General features: G+C 47.7%; 2 protein-coding genes across 2 annotated transcripts in view; both read left to right on the top strand.

Annotated features, from left to right (window-relative positions):
- Positions 1-16,553, top strand: part of LOC144178374 (hemicentin-2-like) — an 813,819-nt gene that overhangs the window by 359,460 nt on the left and 437,806 nt on the right. The gene's annotated exons all lie outside the window — the stretch shown is intronic.
- On the top strand, positions 4,945-6,820 carry LOC144178575 (acetylcholinesterase-1-like). Its single transcript, XM_077706514.1, has 3 exons — positions 4,945-4,994; positions 5,236-5,296; positions 5,573-6,820. Exons 1-3 carry the CDS (start codon positions 4,945-4,947, stop codon positions 6,818-6,820), a joined length of 1,359 nt encoding a protein of 452 aa, XP_077562640.1.

The following is a 16,553-nucleotide window of genomic DNA, read 5'->3' as shown; positions in this document are numbered from 1 at the left end:
GCATGCTTTTTCAAGCTTAGGTGGCAGCTTGTAAACCGACCGCAACATACAGTTGTGAAACAGAGTACAGGTTTCGGGCACCCTCCTGTCTCGCGTCCTTCAACCACGCAGGAATTGGTTTTTGAAAAAACATTAACCAACTAGCCAGCAACCATTGCAATTCTTGTAAAGCAATGCTTCTCCCCGACGAGCAATGACATTCTACTATCATGCGATATTTATTAAGTAAACGATCCCCGATGACTGTAGTTACATCATTTCTGTGAAATTAAACACGTTTCAGCCATAGTTAATGAAGTTACGGAAGCGTAGTCCATCATAATTTCTGTTTTGAGGTAAATCTTAGATGGCATCCCCCAAATTTGTCTTTCGCTTGTTTACGACGCCATTTAGTCATCAACTGCCAAAGGCCAGCGCCGCAGCATTCCTGGATCGGTTGCACACACCGGCTTTGTGGGAGCATTTATTAACAGATGTATAGCGCAAAAAAGACGAAGGACAAAGAATGCACGAGGACGAAGCGCTTCGTCTTTTTTGCGCTATACATCTGTTAATAATGATCGACAAACTAGCCCAACAACGTACTTTACTAGGGAGCATTTAGCTGAAATATACTCGCTGATACGCGAAAGTGCATGCAGGCATGAAAAAATTGCATGAAGGAACGGACTTTCACTTCCAGCTTGACTTCCATCTTGGCCCATTGAGCGTCGTCTGCTATTTGTAAATACTGAGTATGGGCGTAAATCACACACATGGCAAGCCTCGTAAAGGTCACATCGATGTTCAAGGTTTACTGATTTGAAAAAGGTCCTTGTGTTTATGTACGATTTACAAGGCTCACCGCAGAAAAACGACAGAAAGCCATGCAAAATAACGCTGCGCCGCCAGCCACCGGCATTCCACTGACGAGCGGTTCGCCACTGGCGGCGCTGTTCGCTGAAGCGACGGTGGTGCCATACAACGGCCGCCCGGTCCCTATACCCGAGAGTCAAACGGCTTACTCCCTCGCCCTGTAACCGTGCGGAGTACCTTAAGACCTCCCAGTGTCCGTCCGCGTCCATCCTTGCGCACACCACCATCAAGCGAAAATCAAGCGAAATTCGATTTGAGCCGTGAGTTGCAGCTTCATTTATGGAATAATCAAGGTGCAACTCACGGCTCAAATCGAATGACGGTCGGAATCGGATTTCACTCGGGGCGCAACATGGATGTCATTTTGAGTCCCCGTACTCCGCACCCTCGCCATGATTCACGGAGTGGAGATGCTGCCATTTTTTTTTTCCATTTCTATTAAAGTGGATTGCGTCAGCAGGTGCTAGAACCGGAGGCAACCGGCTTCGCAAACTGGGCGTCTCTAGCGCTAGCTGTTTTGTGCGCCACTCTTGAGACGTGGACTCACATGTATAATTCTTGATATTTTTTGCGAACGCCACGCCCAAGCCTGGATGACGCCGGGCGCTTTTCGTAAAGCGCGTGCTCACAATGTGGTAAACGGGGGGAGTAACGAAGACCTAGTGTTTGATAACGCTGCACACAACATGCCCCCGGAGCATGACAGGGGGCGACGGGAAGCAAGGGCCAAAGCACTGGCCCGAACGTATGAGGATGACGCCCAGGCATACTACGTTGACGCGGCCATGTACAAGAACAAGCCCCACACCTTCGCACTCTCTGTCATACGGGCCTGCGATGGCAAATGCGTCACAGCCGGTAGCGTATCCGCTCATACGGCAACGCAGGCAGAAGAGGCGGCTATCGCGCTGGCGCTAACTTGTGAGTTGGACAAGGCCATCACAGTATTGAGTGACTCACGCTCCGCCATTGTCGGCTACAGCAGAGGGAGCATTGGGCGACCCGCGCATGGACTACTGCCCACAAATAGAATGGCGCGGGCCCACATTAGGTGGTTCCCGGCGCACATGGAAACCACTCTGGGAAGGACGCCAAACCGCAGCGAGGAAGCGGACAGAACTGCGCGCGAGCTCGCACACCGCGCAGTCACCTCGCCCCCTCTCTTGCGATCGGAAGGCAACGACGAGGAAAACGAACCGCACCCGGCATTGAGCTTCGGTGAAGTCCTCGCCTGGTATCGCGAACAACGCCGACAAGCACCGAAGCCTCATTCGCTTCTGAGTAGAAGTGAGGGAGTGTTTCTTCGGCAGCTGCAGACTGGTACAGCGCTCACGCCAGCTCTGGCGCGACACATCTGTCCGGACCTCTACCAGAGTGACGTGTGCTGTGTGTGTAGTGTGGTGCGCGCGGACCTGCCTCACATAATGTGGGGGTGTGACGAACACAGAGTGAGGGGTTACCCACCGGAACTACCACAACATGTCGTGCAAAGTATGAACTCCCCGACTAGGGAGCTCCAACTCATGGTGATCCAGCAGCTGGAGACAGCTCTGGCCAGGCAGAAGCGCGGGCGGCTTCCCGATCACGTCAATGGTCGGACCCCCCAGCGCCGACGCCTCCGGCCGGACGCGGCCCCGTCTCCGGATCGGCTTTAACACCAACAGCCGACGGTGAGGGCGGAACCCTGTGTGGTGATCCCCCTCACCGATAGTGCAGGATAACCAATAAAAGTCCTTTCTCTCTCTCTCACCACACATGATGGCCACAACAACAGCTTTGCTATCCAAAAGCCTCGCGTAAGTGTGCACGTGTGATCGAAAGACAATGAAATATTGCAACGATGGTATTATGGTGTGGTTGAAATAAAGGCGGGCAAACAAACTTCCCAATATAACAATAAAACGTTTATAGGTCTATGTAACCTATATAGGCTAAATCTAGTACCGTGGAAATTTATGAAGAGGAACATATGGTCGCAGCCTTTCTCGCCTACGAACAACGGATTTTCAAGATTGCAGTACCGTGTACCATGTTTATTAAACAAATTACACAGAAACAGCCTACATTTAAGTAGTGTCTTGTATTTCGGCGTTTCAAGTCTATACCTGTGACTCGGGCTGCGGCCTATATAACTTTGTATAGTTTCAATAACCAAATTTTCTCTCTGATATTTTGGGAAATATTGGTGTAAATTATGCAGAATGTATGCGTTTTTAATTCTGCTCTTAGCGTGCAAAACTTTGTATCGATGCAGCAAGCTATATGCATATTGCAATACTATTATGCTCGTAATACTTTTTTGTTCCGTTCTACTATTGTGTTAGCTTTAGTGTGAAGTCTCCTGCACATTTGTTGTAACATTACTGTATTTTTGTATGTATGAAAGAGTCCATACGCTGTTATCCCATGCGCATATTGTCAAACATTGCAACCGTTGCCAAGACAAAGGTTGAACGACCTCGTCAAGCTGCTCCACTGCAGCTCTTAGTGGCGAAGCACCTTAAGGCCGAGGCATGTCCGTCCGGCGTCCTTGCTCACGGCGCAGCACCATGTAAATCAAAACATTTGTGACCAAAAGGTTCACAAAAGGTTAGCAAGAACAAAATAAAAGGTTCACAAAAGTGTAGAGAGAGAGGGGGGAGAGAGTACTCCTGGAGAGCCGTGCTGCGCATTCGTGAGGAGCGTTGGATTGTATTGGATTGGATTAAAATGAATTAGATTGAAATGAAATGGATTGGATTGGATTAAATTGAATTATATTGGATTGGAAATTGTTTTAGCAGCAGCGACGCTCTCACAGATGATTTACGCTAAGAACGATCCCCAGTGCTTCACCCACTAGTCATGATTCACTTCGTGGAGATGCGTGAACTTCATTGTTCTTGTCCGAGCCCTCTTTTACGGAAAGAAAGCTAAATGAAAGGGTGATTCATTGATTGATTGATTCATTGATTGATTGATTGATTGATTGATTGATTGATTGATTGATTGATTGATTGATTGATTGATTGATTGATTGATTGATTGATTGATTGATTGATTTGATGTGGTATAAAACCCGATTGTGGACAATTTCTATTCCCGCTTTCAGTGCGAAGACTGATAACTTGTAGAGAGGATTGGCAGACGAACTGTAAGAATAATTGTAATAATTTTAACAATATTGTTACTCGGCGGCAGGACGAAAGACGCGAACAGCGGTTGATGAACGAAGCGATGATTTAACGGGCGGTAATGATAGCCCGGGCGAACACCGGGGCTCTGCCATGCTGATAACATCGTAGCCTTCTGTCAGGCATCCATGGCGGTTACAATCCACTTTTTAGCACGTGAATACGGACGTTTATTGCTTTTACTGCTTGTACATAGTTCATTTGTCGATTTCATTGTCGTTTCCCATACCTTCAATATTCATTGCTTTCTCTTTTTATCCCCAGTACCCTTCCCCCAGTGGGAAGTAGCCGGCCCAGGATCACTTCTTACCCTGACCTCTTCTCCTTTTCAATAAACATATACTCTCTCTCTCTCTCTCTCTCCCCCCCTCTCTCTCTCTCTCTCTCTCTCTCTCTCTCTCTCTCTCTCTCTCTCTCTCTCTCTCTCTCTCTCTCTCTCTCTCTCTCCATGGTGAAGTGCGCCACTGCCTGCTTCTTCGTTATCTCGTAGCAATATCCCTGTTACTGTATTTTAATATATTTTCTATATTTTCTGATCGTTCTGAGTGCTGAAGTAGCTCAAAACGTGCTTGGCCAATCTCCCCAAAGGGTATGCGTTGTTCCTTTACCGGGAACCATTGTTGTCATCGCGCGCAGCTTCGACTTTTTAGTACGCGAGAAGTAGATTAGGTGACAAGAGGTATCTTCTGAGGGCTCAGATTTACTGGCTTGAGCCTTGGCACAGTTTGATGTTTACAACAGGTTTACAACGTTTGGCGCTACAGGTGCGTCCGTAGGAAAGGCGTTAGCCTACCCTCTTGACAAACGCAGCCAGGGGGCCACGTGTCATTTTTCATGAAGACGAGGAGGAAGAAGATTTGGCACGGTCATGCCTATCATTACCACCACGTCTGTTATCCTCTTGTTGTATTGCATCATGCGACGGAAGCGGCTTCCTGCTGTTAAAGTGAACGTGTCGAGCTCCAGGTGAGCGGACTGAATTTGCGTGCCATTGATCCGCTTGATTTGTTTAAGTATGTCTAATCTAAACACTACAATATTACTCATTTGCATGGGTGCGCACGCGTGCAAATCGGATATATTGACATCGTCTCAAAGAACGTGGATGTGCAGCGTTGTGTGCAGGACTTCCAGAGAGCATTATATTTGACGCATTTCTGTGCCAACAGATGTAAAGGTTGGGGTGGTACTTTTTCCACGTTCGCAGGTGCAAGGGCCTGCTGTTTTTGGTAGTCGCGGCCACCCTGGCGTTTTACTTCATTACGAGGGTAACTAGCCCATCGCTTATCGACATGAAATTCTTGGCCGCGCCACGGCGAAGCTCGATGCCTATACTTCCGCAAGACCAGACCTTGATCAAAGTATCGAACGGATTTTTACAAGGGGCCATAGTTTCTGTTGTAGCGGGAATCAAAGTTCGAGCCTTCTTGGGTATACCGTTCGGGGAATCGACGGAAGGTTCGAATAGGTTCCGTAAGCCAGTGGCGGTCGCTAACTGGAACGACACCCTCGACGCGACGAAGACCAGGGCCCCCTGTGTGCAGGAGTCCTACGTGTCGCAGGCCATGCGCATCGACAACACGAACACCACTGAGGACTGCCTTCACTTGAACGTGTGGACACCGATACAAAAACACCCTCAGGATCCCAAGAAGACGGTCATGGTCTACTTCTACGGTGGATCTTTTGCGCACGGGGGAAACAGTTACTTCTTCTACGACGGCCGCTACATATCGGGCATGGGAGACGTGGTACTCGTCGTCCCAAACTACAGGCTGGGCGTCCTCGGTTTTCTAAACTCCGGCACGCCCGACGCGCCCGGAAACGTGGGGATTCACGACCAGATTCTGGCGCTGATGTGGGTGAAGGAGAACATTGCCGCTTTCGGCGGGGACCCCGACCGGACGGTACTCTTCGGCCAGAGCGCCGGCGCCATCTCGGTGAGCTACCTGCAGATATCGCCCCTGACAAGCCACCTCTTCCGGCGAGCTATCCTCCAGAGCTGCTCGGCCCTTGTGCCCCTCCCCGAGAACAGCAACGAGACGGCGGTCGCAAACATGCGGCACGTAGCAGGAGCGGTCAACTGCACCAGATCGTATCCAAACGGCTCTTTCTCTCCTTCGGACACGCTTGCCTGCCTGCGCAGCGTCGACGCCAAGCTGCTGGTCGGCGTGAAGGGAGCCTTATTCTACCCGAGCTTTTACGACGAAGTGCTGCCTCGGCCCCCGAACGAGCTGGTGAAATCGACCAACTTCGACCGTCGCGAGATGCTCATTGGCAACACGTTGCGCGAGGGAGACATGTTCTTCCAAACCATGTTCGCACAGAACAAGTCGTCGGCCACGTCTAGCAGGTCCCAGCTGAGCTTTGCGGCAATCGTGAGGGCGTACGACTTCTTCTACAAGCGGGCCGGCTTCCTCCAGACGCTGTTGACGCTGGCGCACATCCGGAGCCTCTATGACTTCACCAGTGCCACTTACGAGGGCTTCAAGGACGCCGTCGGCGACATCCTGTTCAGCTGCCCGACAAAGTACTTTGCGGAGAACTTCGTGGCGAAAAACGGCACCGCCTATTTCTACGTGCTTACGCCGAGACCTTCGTTCAGCGTGTGGAATTCCACGGCCGCCACGCACACGGACGACGTGTCGCTGCTGTTCGGCGTGCCCTTCATGCTCCCCGCTCAAGCGACTCACGCGGAACGCCAGCTCAGTCAACGGCTCATCCGCGTGTGGACGACGTTCGCCCACACCGGGTACGTAAGCCTTTCGTCCATCCTCGGCATTTCGCGGTAGAGATAACGACCCCTGAGGCTGGATTACTTTTGACTTGGCTTCTTTTCATGGGCGGTTGCAGGTGGGGGCAAGCGAAGAAAGAGCGATTCAGTCTTCCCTAGTGGTTTGGCGGCTAAGGGATAATCAGCTCCCTTTGGTATCTTTCGGAGTTTTTTTTTAGAATACTACTAGTGTTTTGTAAGAAGCCACGTAACAAAACAGACCATGAAGACAAAACACCAATTGTTTTACTCGAACGGCAGCTTTGTACCAAAATAATGTGCTGTTTCCAACGCAAACATTCAGTAATTAGGGTATATAAGAAAAGCAGATGTCGTTCAGATTCACCAGCACCGTCCTCCCCCAGTCATGACGACGACGCGGGAACTTGTATGTGCTGTAGACAAAGGAACGAGCCGCCGAGACCCTCTGTGGCCTCTGTGGCCTCTGTCGCCGAGACCTCTGTGGCCTCTGTCGCCGAGACCTCTGTGGCCTGTGGCCTCTACGAGACCCGAGACCCTCTATTTGTGGCCTCTGGCCAAAGCCATTCCCGAGAAACATGACTGTGAGGTTGTCATGGTGTCTCTGGTTGTGTCTGATTACACCACGTGAATTCTTACGACGAATTAACACATGGATAACTCGGTTTCTAGTAGTTTAAAGACGATAGACTTTCTTGGGTTACTTAAACGCATAAAGTTTGGTCTGTCTGTTTTTCTGTGACTCGATTCAGGCACCTGGCCAAAGTGAACAGTAGCTGCGGGAACGTCTTATATACTCACAGCCAAATCTAAACGTATAAGTCCGGTGTCAGTGTTCATACTGGTCAACATTGTTTAACAAAAACAAGACATAACGCAAATATAAGGCAGTAAATCAATACATAGGTCATATTTGCAGTGTTCCTTTATTAAAAAAATTATGGATGCTTGGTTTTTCCAATAGCAAATTAAATACTACATACGGCAGAAAATCGTCGCCTGCTGTTGACAGCGCTTCCTTTTGGTGCCATTTAAGAAATGAAATGGCAATAGCAGCGATAGGTTCCACTAGATGGGATCTACGTTCCACTTGGAACGCTCGTGGAGTATGGCAACATGGTTCTACATACGCTGCAGTAGGGTACCTCAATTCACGCGCGTCTCCGCCGTTCGGCAGCACTGGCATCAAGACACCCGACTTGGAGCAGTTGAACGCGGTAAATTTAAATTGACTCGAGCGAACCTCTAGCGTGTTATCTTGGGAGGAACGAGACGGGAGAAAAATGACATCAGAGGTGTGCGGCAAAGAGACGGGAAGCCTTTACTTGGCAAGGGCGCCAGTCGGTTATCGTCTTCTGCGACATTTGCAACAAAAAGAGCGGATACGCGGCAAATTTTTCATATAACATCACCGCTGGCGAACGTGAATTTTAAAGTTTTTCAACGTTTACTCCCTTTATTTCGGGGGAAAACAAGGGCCTTTGGGACGGAGTGCAGTTGAGTGAGTTACCAAAGGCTAGTTCTTTCAAATAGAACTACGTTGTATTTTGTGTCTGTAGCCTGTGTAAAAAATAGTGCCTCATACCACCATTCCTAAAATATGTGAGAAATGGCGCTAGAGTGAGTTACTATATTGGTAACCTAATATTCGATTTCGCCGCTGATTAATAACTAATATTGATCCTGTAGCTGACGGCAGTGAATAATGGACTCACGTACCCGCGAGAACCATTTATTCTAGTGACATTTTCTACGCCCACTCGAGGTCCGATGATACCGACACTAAAAATTCTACTTTTGGCGATGAACAACACTCCGTAAAAGCAATCTGGAATACCTTTAAGGACGCTTGGATTACTGTGCTCACAGAATCTATCGCGCGTGGCTGCTTGCGTGTTTTACGGTCTTATGAGGAATGCGGCTTCATATACGCCTACGTTTTACCCTGACCCCATACGCAATTTGAGAACACTGGAATCGTTGCGCTATAACGGTACATATCAAACAACGAAACACTAAATGTAACGTGGGTATCCAGTATGGTTTCTTTCGGGACGAGTACAAGTAGCCCTAGCCATAGGGCGGGGATCCAGGAGAGTTCGCATCACTTGGGTTTTGGGTTACATCCCTGAAAGTACTTGCGGATCATTTTATGAGTTACATTACAAGCGAATTTCTGGCATTATTTTAGTAACAGCCAGTTAGTTTCTCAAGCCCCACATGCATTCTATGCAACGCCAGCCAGCCGACAGCAGCTGACCGAGTACTCCCCTCCTACTTTTGTACTGCTCGCAGAACCTGTGAGCTAGCCGCTGAGGATCCTGTTTTTTAATGCGTGCAAGTTTCTGGGACAAACCTTGAATGGTCCTCGTGGTTTGGATGGATGGATGGATGGATGGAAGCATGGATGGATAGAAAACTTTATTTGGTTCTGCAAGTAGTGATAATTAACCCCTAAGCGGGCCACTCCCCACGTCGGGACCGGAAGGCCAAGCCTCCCAGCCACGTTGTGAGCTGCTGGACAGCCCAGAACTGATCGTCCAGGTCCGGACTGCGAAGTGCAGCCTCCCACGTGGACGCGTCCTTGATAGCCGGGTCTTCAATTCACTCGCAAGACCAGAGCATGTTATGCAATGCAATAAGGCTGCGTATACGTCCCAGGATAAAACATGTTGAGCCTCCGCTGGCAGGGATAGGTGCCAGTCCGCAGTAAGCGTAATGTAAGTGCCTGAGCCCGGTTTATTTTAGGATGCGGCAAACCATAGATCCTAGAAACCGTAGAACCGTAGAACCGTAGGTTAAGAAGATAGTACTTCGTTACCTCATTGTGTGTGGAAGGGGAGTCTCTGTTCTCAGGGAGTACCGTCACGCCATGGCGCGGGGCAGAGCGGAGGGTAAGATCTCGCGCTGCCTCATGAGCAGACTCGTTGAGATTCAGAGGGGCTCTTTCAATCCCCCCAAGGTGAGCAGGAAACCAACATAAGTAGTGCTGAAAGATCTCACAGGTCTGCATAATTTTGAAAGCAACCTGAGCCACCGATTCCTCCTCGAAAGCCCTAACGGCCGACTTTGAGTCACTATACACAAAAGGCCTGCTCCTGTCAACCAGGGCGAGCGCAATAGCCGCATTCTCGGCGACCTCCGGTCTATCAGTCCGAACGGAAGCCGGTATGGAGAACATTGTGATATAAATCGATACATTGCTTCGGGAGTAACAAGAACTTAGTCTTAACCCACCGATAATACAGCTATAGGCTGCATGGGTATGAAATAATTTAAACAGTCCCATGTTTTCGACATGCGTGAAAGTCTAGAAACAAAACTGTTTTGCACAGGGAAAGAGAGATAACAGGAACACCAACTCGGCAATCTCAGACGTGCCGTTATTGTCCTCAATTCACGGAGCACGACGTGGGTGGCGCTATGAACGGGCACTATTACACAGCGCTCGCCGCGCGCCGGCGCACGCTGTGTAACGGCGGGACGCAGTGATGCTCCCTACTGAAGAGAAAAATTCCCATTTCCAGATTCATAAATTCACTATTTTTAGCACTCTTCGTTGGACGCATTGTCTCAAGAATTCCAGGCAAATTTCTCTGCGTTTTTTTTTTTTGCAGCTGATAGATCTTTACATGGATTCTTGTTTGATTTTTGGGCGTTAGTCAGCACCACCTATGTCTACTTTACGAAGCCCTTCGGATGCAGACACTGTTAAAAGAATGAGTTTCAGCGTGAACTATATTCCACTACATCTGCCACTCATTAGTATTTGACAGCGCGTGGACATAGGCACGCCCGAAATACTTTCTTCTACAGAGGTCAAAACTGTTAACGAAAACTGGCGAACGCGTGGCTTTTGATACGTGCAGCGCAGCCTGCTGATAGCCACCGGCGTGACCAGCGAGATAAGGTGACGGCGCTGCGGCAGCTAGGCATGCGAAAGGCAAAGTTCGAAGCCTAAAGTCCTTCACCACGACCGCCGCTAAAGCCTATACTAAACGTTATCTTACGCTGATAACCAGTGCAGTGTTGTTTTCGCCTTTGGTATGGTTCTGATATAAAATAAGCATCAACTTATGCGGCCTCCTTTCCTGCACATCCTACGTTATAATGGCCATGCCCGGCCCACATGCGACTTATTTTTATATCGAAACCATACCAAAATCGAAAACGAAACTGCGCTGGTTATCAGGGTCAGATAATGTTTAATATAGGCGTTGGCGGCGGTCGTGATGCGGGACTTTCAGCGTCGAACCTTTCCCCCTAAAACGACAAAGCATCGGCAATAGCTTTCGCATCCCTAGCTGCCGCAGCGCCGTCACCTAATCTCGCTGGTCACACCGGTGGCTATCAGCAGGCTGCGTTGCACGTATCGAAAGCCACGCGTTCGCGCGTTGTTGCTAACAGTTTTGACCTCTGTACATTACTCAAGAATACAGGCGAACAGGCTTCAGCCCTTGAGCCACCACCACTTCCCGCTTTGCTAGCTGTTTCTCACGGAGTATTTTCTCCTCTATGCTCCCTCCTGTTTCATGAACTGGATTGGAAGCGATCGTGGATGCTTATGGCTTGAAGGAATACGAGTGCGGATATTCGAACATAAATCCGACGTAGTGATAAGGAAACTTTTAAAAAGAAATCAAACTAATAAATGAGGTGAGGTTTGGATTACTGATATTTTTTTTCTTTTTACTCCACGACTCTTAAAATTCTCGGAATCTGTCACTGATTCATCTTTTTACTGTTGGCCAAAGTTACAGCCGAAAGTTCCCACAAAGAGGGAAAACTCCCCACACGGAACATCGCTGGTGGGATGCAGTCCGGCTGAATTTGTCGTCTGCTTCAGTAATGGTTGTTTTGAGCACGTTTTGGCGCAGCTTTGCATCCGTTTTGCGCCCACTTGATGAGCTTGTTTGAAAGCACCCCCTGAATAACCGGTACCTGACGCAATTAAGACGTCTCAGGGCAAAGATACGTTAAGAATTTGTGAAAGAATACGTGCACACACGTACTCCTTAACCAATAAGGGCGCGAAAAAAAATACGCAAGCATTTTTTACAACGGTAAATAGGTCCTTATCGGTCTTGGCTCTTTATTTTAGAACATCGCCATTTTCACAAACCGGCAATGCACCTGGCGTTATTCGTTGGCAGCATCTACAAGGTTACACGACCGCACAGTGACAGTGAGCATCGGACCGTGAGTTACGACCTGAGTTAAAGTAAAGATTCCGTATGCTATCCTTGGGTGGCGTATTCACGCTGACAAAGCCTTTTTATATTGATTACAAGGCAGCAGTCGCCCATTTCAGGGGTTGAAATAGAAATATGCGTCATTGCCGCATGTCTATGGACACTGCGGACGACCCTCGCAAACGCTGTTTGTGTGCAGAAGAAGCATAAATCATTAAACACGCGGCAGGATAGCGGGCGAACAAGAAAGGGCACCTTTGGCGCTGCATCGATTTACCGTAAGCAGAATCAGACTGCCTGTTGTGGTGCGCGATATTACTCTTGTCTATTTTTTGGTTGGTGTTACCGAAATCGTCGGCGTACGATTGCATCTTAGATCTACTGGGTTAGATCGAATTTTTCCGCCGGCCTTTATTATGTCTGGCTAAACACTTCGGCATTGGGATGGACGATCGTCACGTATGTGGCGGTGGGCGAGTGCCCGCGCTATTTATTGCGCTCGCGCACCGAGAGTTAGATGCCATGACTCGTGATTTCGCATGCATGTCACGTGATTGCGCACAGTTTGAGATATTTAAAGATAGATGTGTCGGCGAAACGAAACAAGCCACTCGGGAGAGCCAACAAGGGGCGAGTGACGTACAAGGGCGCAGCGACAAGGGGTGATTGTGGCGTTTAGCGCGTCGACGCTACACTGGCGATGAGGCGTGCCGTAGCGGAGGGCTCGGATTAAGGGTGTCCACCTGGGAATCTTTAACGTGCGCTGAAATAATCTCGAACACGCTGGCGTTCTTCCTTTCCGCCTTCATCAGAATAGCGGCCGCTGCGGCTTGGAATCGAACCCGCGTCCTTGTGCTCAGCAGGATGCAAAAGAGGAAGAAAGAAAAGGGAAAGCTGGGGGTGGCCGGCGACGCAGGGACACTGTCAGAACACGCTATATATATGCCTATAAAAAGAAGTGCCCGACTGACTGACTGACTGACTCATCAACGCCCAGCCAAAACTGTTAGACCTAGAGACTTGAAATTTCACGAGTTTATTTGTGTCATTAATTAAGTAGGTGCTCACTAAGGCGGGTTTTTCATTCAGAAATTGCCCTCCTAACCGAAGAAAAGGGCGAAATTGTGGTTTCGCGAATTCGTGATTTTCTCGGTCACCCATTCACATATCGAAGCGCTTTTTGCTGATATAAGTAGCCCTTAAGAATACCTAAAAAGTAGGTTTTGGATTTCGCCCTAACCTACAACAGCGAGGTGATTCCGCATTCCGGAACTAAAACGGTCTTCCTAAAGATTCTCAAATAAATCTTTCACCGATTCAGTAATCCAACTGATTTTTGCGGCATATGTTACTCATACAAATGCACAGAACCGTCTTGAAGGATTTCGCTCTGCGACGCCGCTAAAAGGGTCAAATTGGTGTTACAAATGACACGGCTGATGAGCCAAAAAGGCCTCACAGGTTATGTACACGTCTAGCCAAACTGCTCTTTCAAACGGCTACAGATTGCAAGGGCACATTCTGATTACGGTGTTGCAGGTCAATATTCCTTAAAATTTTAAAAATTCTACCATGGAGAGAGTGAAAAGCGGTAAAATAGTTTTTCAGATAATAATTTTTTTACCGCCCGCCATCTAAGATATCGAACTGATTTTCGTTGGGATAGGCAACTTACTCACGTATCTCAACACTGTTATACAAGATTTTTCAATGACACCCTCCCAATAGACGCAAGCGGGGTTTAGGGAAAACACTGTGTTTTTACACTTTCGTAAATAACCACCCAGCCGGTTTATATCTCCCATTCGTTTTTTCTTGAAAATGCTGCCCATTTAATTGCCCAAAAACCACTTTAAGGATTTTGTCCTGATATGTGGATAAGAAGGCCAGCGAGATTTTTTAATCTGCATTCTTTTGGACGTAAAATTCAGTTGAGTTTTCCCGCGTTCGCTTAGCGGTCGCCATCTGTTGACACCTTCGGCAACTACGCGTCTCCCGTAGGTGTCATATATCATAAATGTAAAAGAGAAGATGTACCAGTAAAAAGCGCAAAGGTTAGCCCTTGGCATCTGCTGGGACTTGCTGCAGCCTCGCGCCTCCCGTAGGGAGCCCATGTTACTTATGATAAAACTGTACCGATGAGCATCGTTCGTATCTTCTGAGATAGCACTTCCTACGAGGAAGAATACCCCTCATCCAGCCGGCCTCCATCATGTGTTCCCAGCGCAATCTCCTGCCGAATTCAAGTTGTGTTTGCATCCTGGCACTCTTCCTCATATCATATTAAGAGTGCAAGCAAACCAAGCTCCTTCTTCCATCCACTTTTTCAAACCTTGAGCTGTGGGAGAACCTGGTGACTAACAGCGATCTGGATGTCCAGACAATACTTCCTCCAGAGCGAAGGCTGCCCACTCATCACATGGCTTTCTGAAATTGGGAACCACTCCCACTTCGCCGGCTCAATAAAACGTTTTGCACTCACTGACTCATTCGCTCAAACGCGCCATCTTGGTGCAATTTGTTTAGCGAGAGTTGGAGTAAAACACGAGTACCAGTCGTTTCACATTACCACGACGCGCTTGCAGTAGGAGCCTAAGTACTGACAGCAGGCAGGCGCTCCTGAGTGTGTACCACTTCCCAATGAAGTAGCCTAATATGGCGACTAACAAATACCAATTGCTGTCCCTAATATAATGGCCCACCCGGGCACTGCCGGGTACTACCGCTAGTATATATATATATATATATATATATATATATATATATATATATATATATATTGTAGCGAAGACTACAGGACATTCCCTGACAGCGCCATTGCCATGCACCATCGCGGATCATCATCAGTACCATGCTTTTGGAACACCTCATCTATCATCATCAGAAGGAGCTTGTGAAGAAGAGGTCCAGCTGGCTCGGCAGCACCCCTCGTCTTCTGACTGCTTCCTCGGTGTTCCTGAGCACCAATAAACCCCTTAACAATTTGGCAGAGGTGCGGGGTACTGGCCTACACGTAATATATATATATATATATATATATATATATATATATATATATATATATATATATATATATATATATATACAGAAAGAAATGCCGGCAGTCCACAACGCCAAAGAAGGCATAGGGGAATGGCTAGACTATTTTTTACCGTTAGTGACGTTACATTATTTTTTTATTATTATTATTACATGAGAAAGAAAGAAAGAAAAACACGCGCCCAGAGTGGGGACCGAACCCACGCCTTTCGATTAGATCTTGAATGCCTTACCAATTCGGCTATCTGGGCGACTGTGTTCTCCTTCACTTTCTGGGGTATTTATATTTACTATAACTGTATCTGACGCTTAAGGGTGGTAGCCGGCGCCACTGTATCTGACGCTTAAGGGTGGTAGCCGGCGACTACACGGGGAGAAGGGGCCTTCTTTTCAACCCCCGGGGCGTGACGTGAACGTCTACAGCCTGTCATATGTGGCTAACTGGCGGGAAACCCTCTTATGCTACCTTGGCATCAAGGCTGCCAGAACCGAGGCCCTCGCAAAGCTTTCGCACGATAATAGGGTTTGGAAACGAGGGGCTCGTTAGGAAAATACAGAAAGAAATGCCGGCAGTCCACAACGCCAAAGAAGGCATAGGGGAATGGTTAGACTATTTTTTACCTTTAGTGACGTTACATTATTTTTTATTATTATTATTACGTGAGAAAGAAAGAAAAACACGCGCCCAGAGTGGGGACCGAACCCACGCCTTTCGATTAGATCTCGAATGCCTTACCAATTCGGCTATCTGGGCGACTGTGTTCTCCTTCACTTTCTGGGGTATTTATATTTACTATAACTGTATCTGACGCTTAAGGGTGGTCTGAGTCTGAGTATATATATATATATATATATATATATATATATATATATATATATATATAAGGTTAGTAGAGACAGAGACAAACGAGAAAGACTTAGAAAATAAAAATAAGTTTACTGACGTTTCAGGGAGAGGACTCCCTTTCTTCATAGTCCTCTCCCTGAAACTTCAGTAAACTTATTTTTATTTTCTAAGTCTTTCTCGTTTGTCTCTGTCTCTACTAACCTTATTTTTTTCGCGCTCTGTGTGAGTTTTTATCTTTTCAGTCTATATATATATATATATATATATATATATATATATATATATATATATTTGGGGGGGGGGACGTGGAGTCGGCGTTCCTTTTTATTTTGCTCCGTATACACTTTTATGCTTCGCCGTGGTCGTAAATGCAACTGGTGTCGAAGGGCATCGAACCCACTACCTCGGCTGAAACAGATAAATGTTTTAGACACTCCTTCTCTAAAACGTACATCAACAAGAGAATTGGTAGAGTGTCATTGTTACCAGAGACGAGGGTTGACAGTGTAATATGACAGTCACTTCTGTCTTTGTGTTTTGCCATTTTGCCCAGAGGTCGTTAACTGCGGCCGTGAACGCAACTAGTCGTGAGTAGTGAAGCCGCACTGCAAACACTAGGTGTTTCGTAATAATGCATGGACTGATTGCCTTGCTGCCTGTTCGGGTGATCAGTTACTGCCCTGATCATGACCTCG

This window comes from Haemaphysalis longicornis, unplaced genomic scaffold, assembly GCF_048455015.1.
Source record: "Haemaphysalis longicornis isolate Haplotype H1 unplaced genomic scaffold, Haemaphysalis longicornis Haplotype H1 scaffold_4, whole genome shotgun sequence".
Taxonomy (NCBI): Eukaryota; Metazoa; Arthropoda; class Arachnida; order Ixodida; family Ixodidae; genus Haemaphysalis; species Haemaphysalis longicornis.
This window is presented reverse-complemented; position numbering and strand designations above follow the sequence as displayed.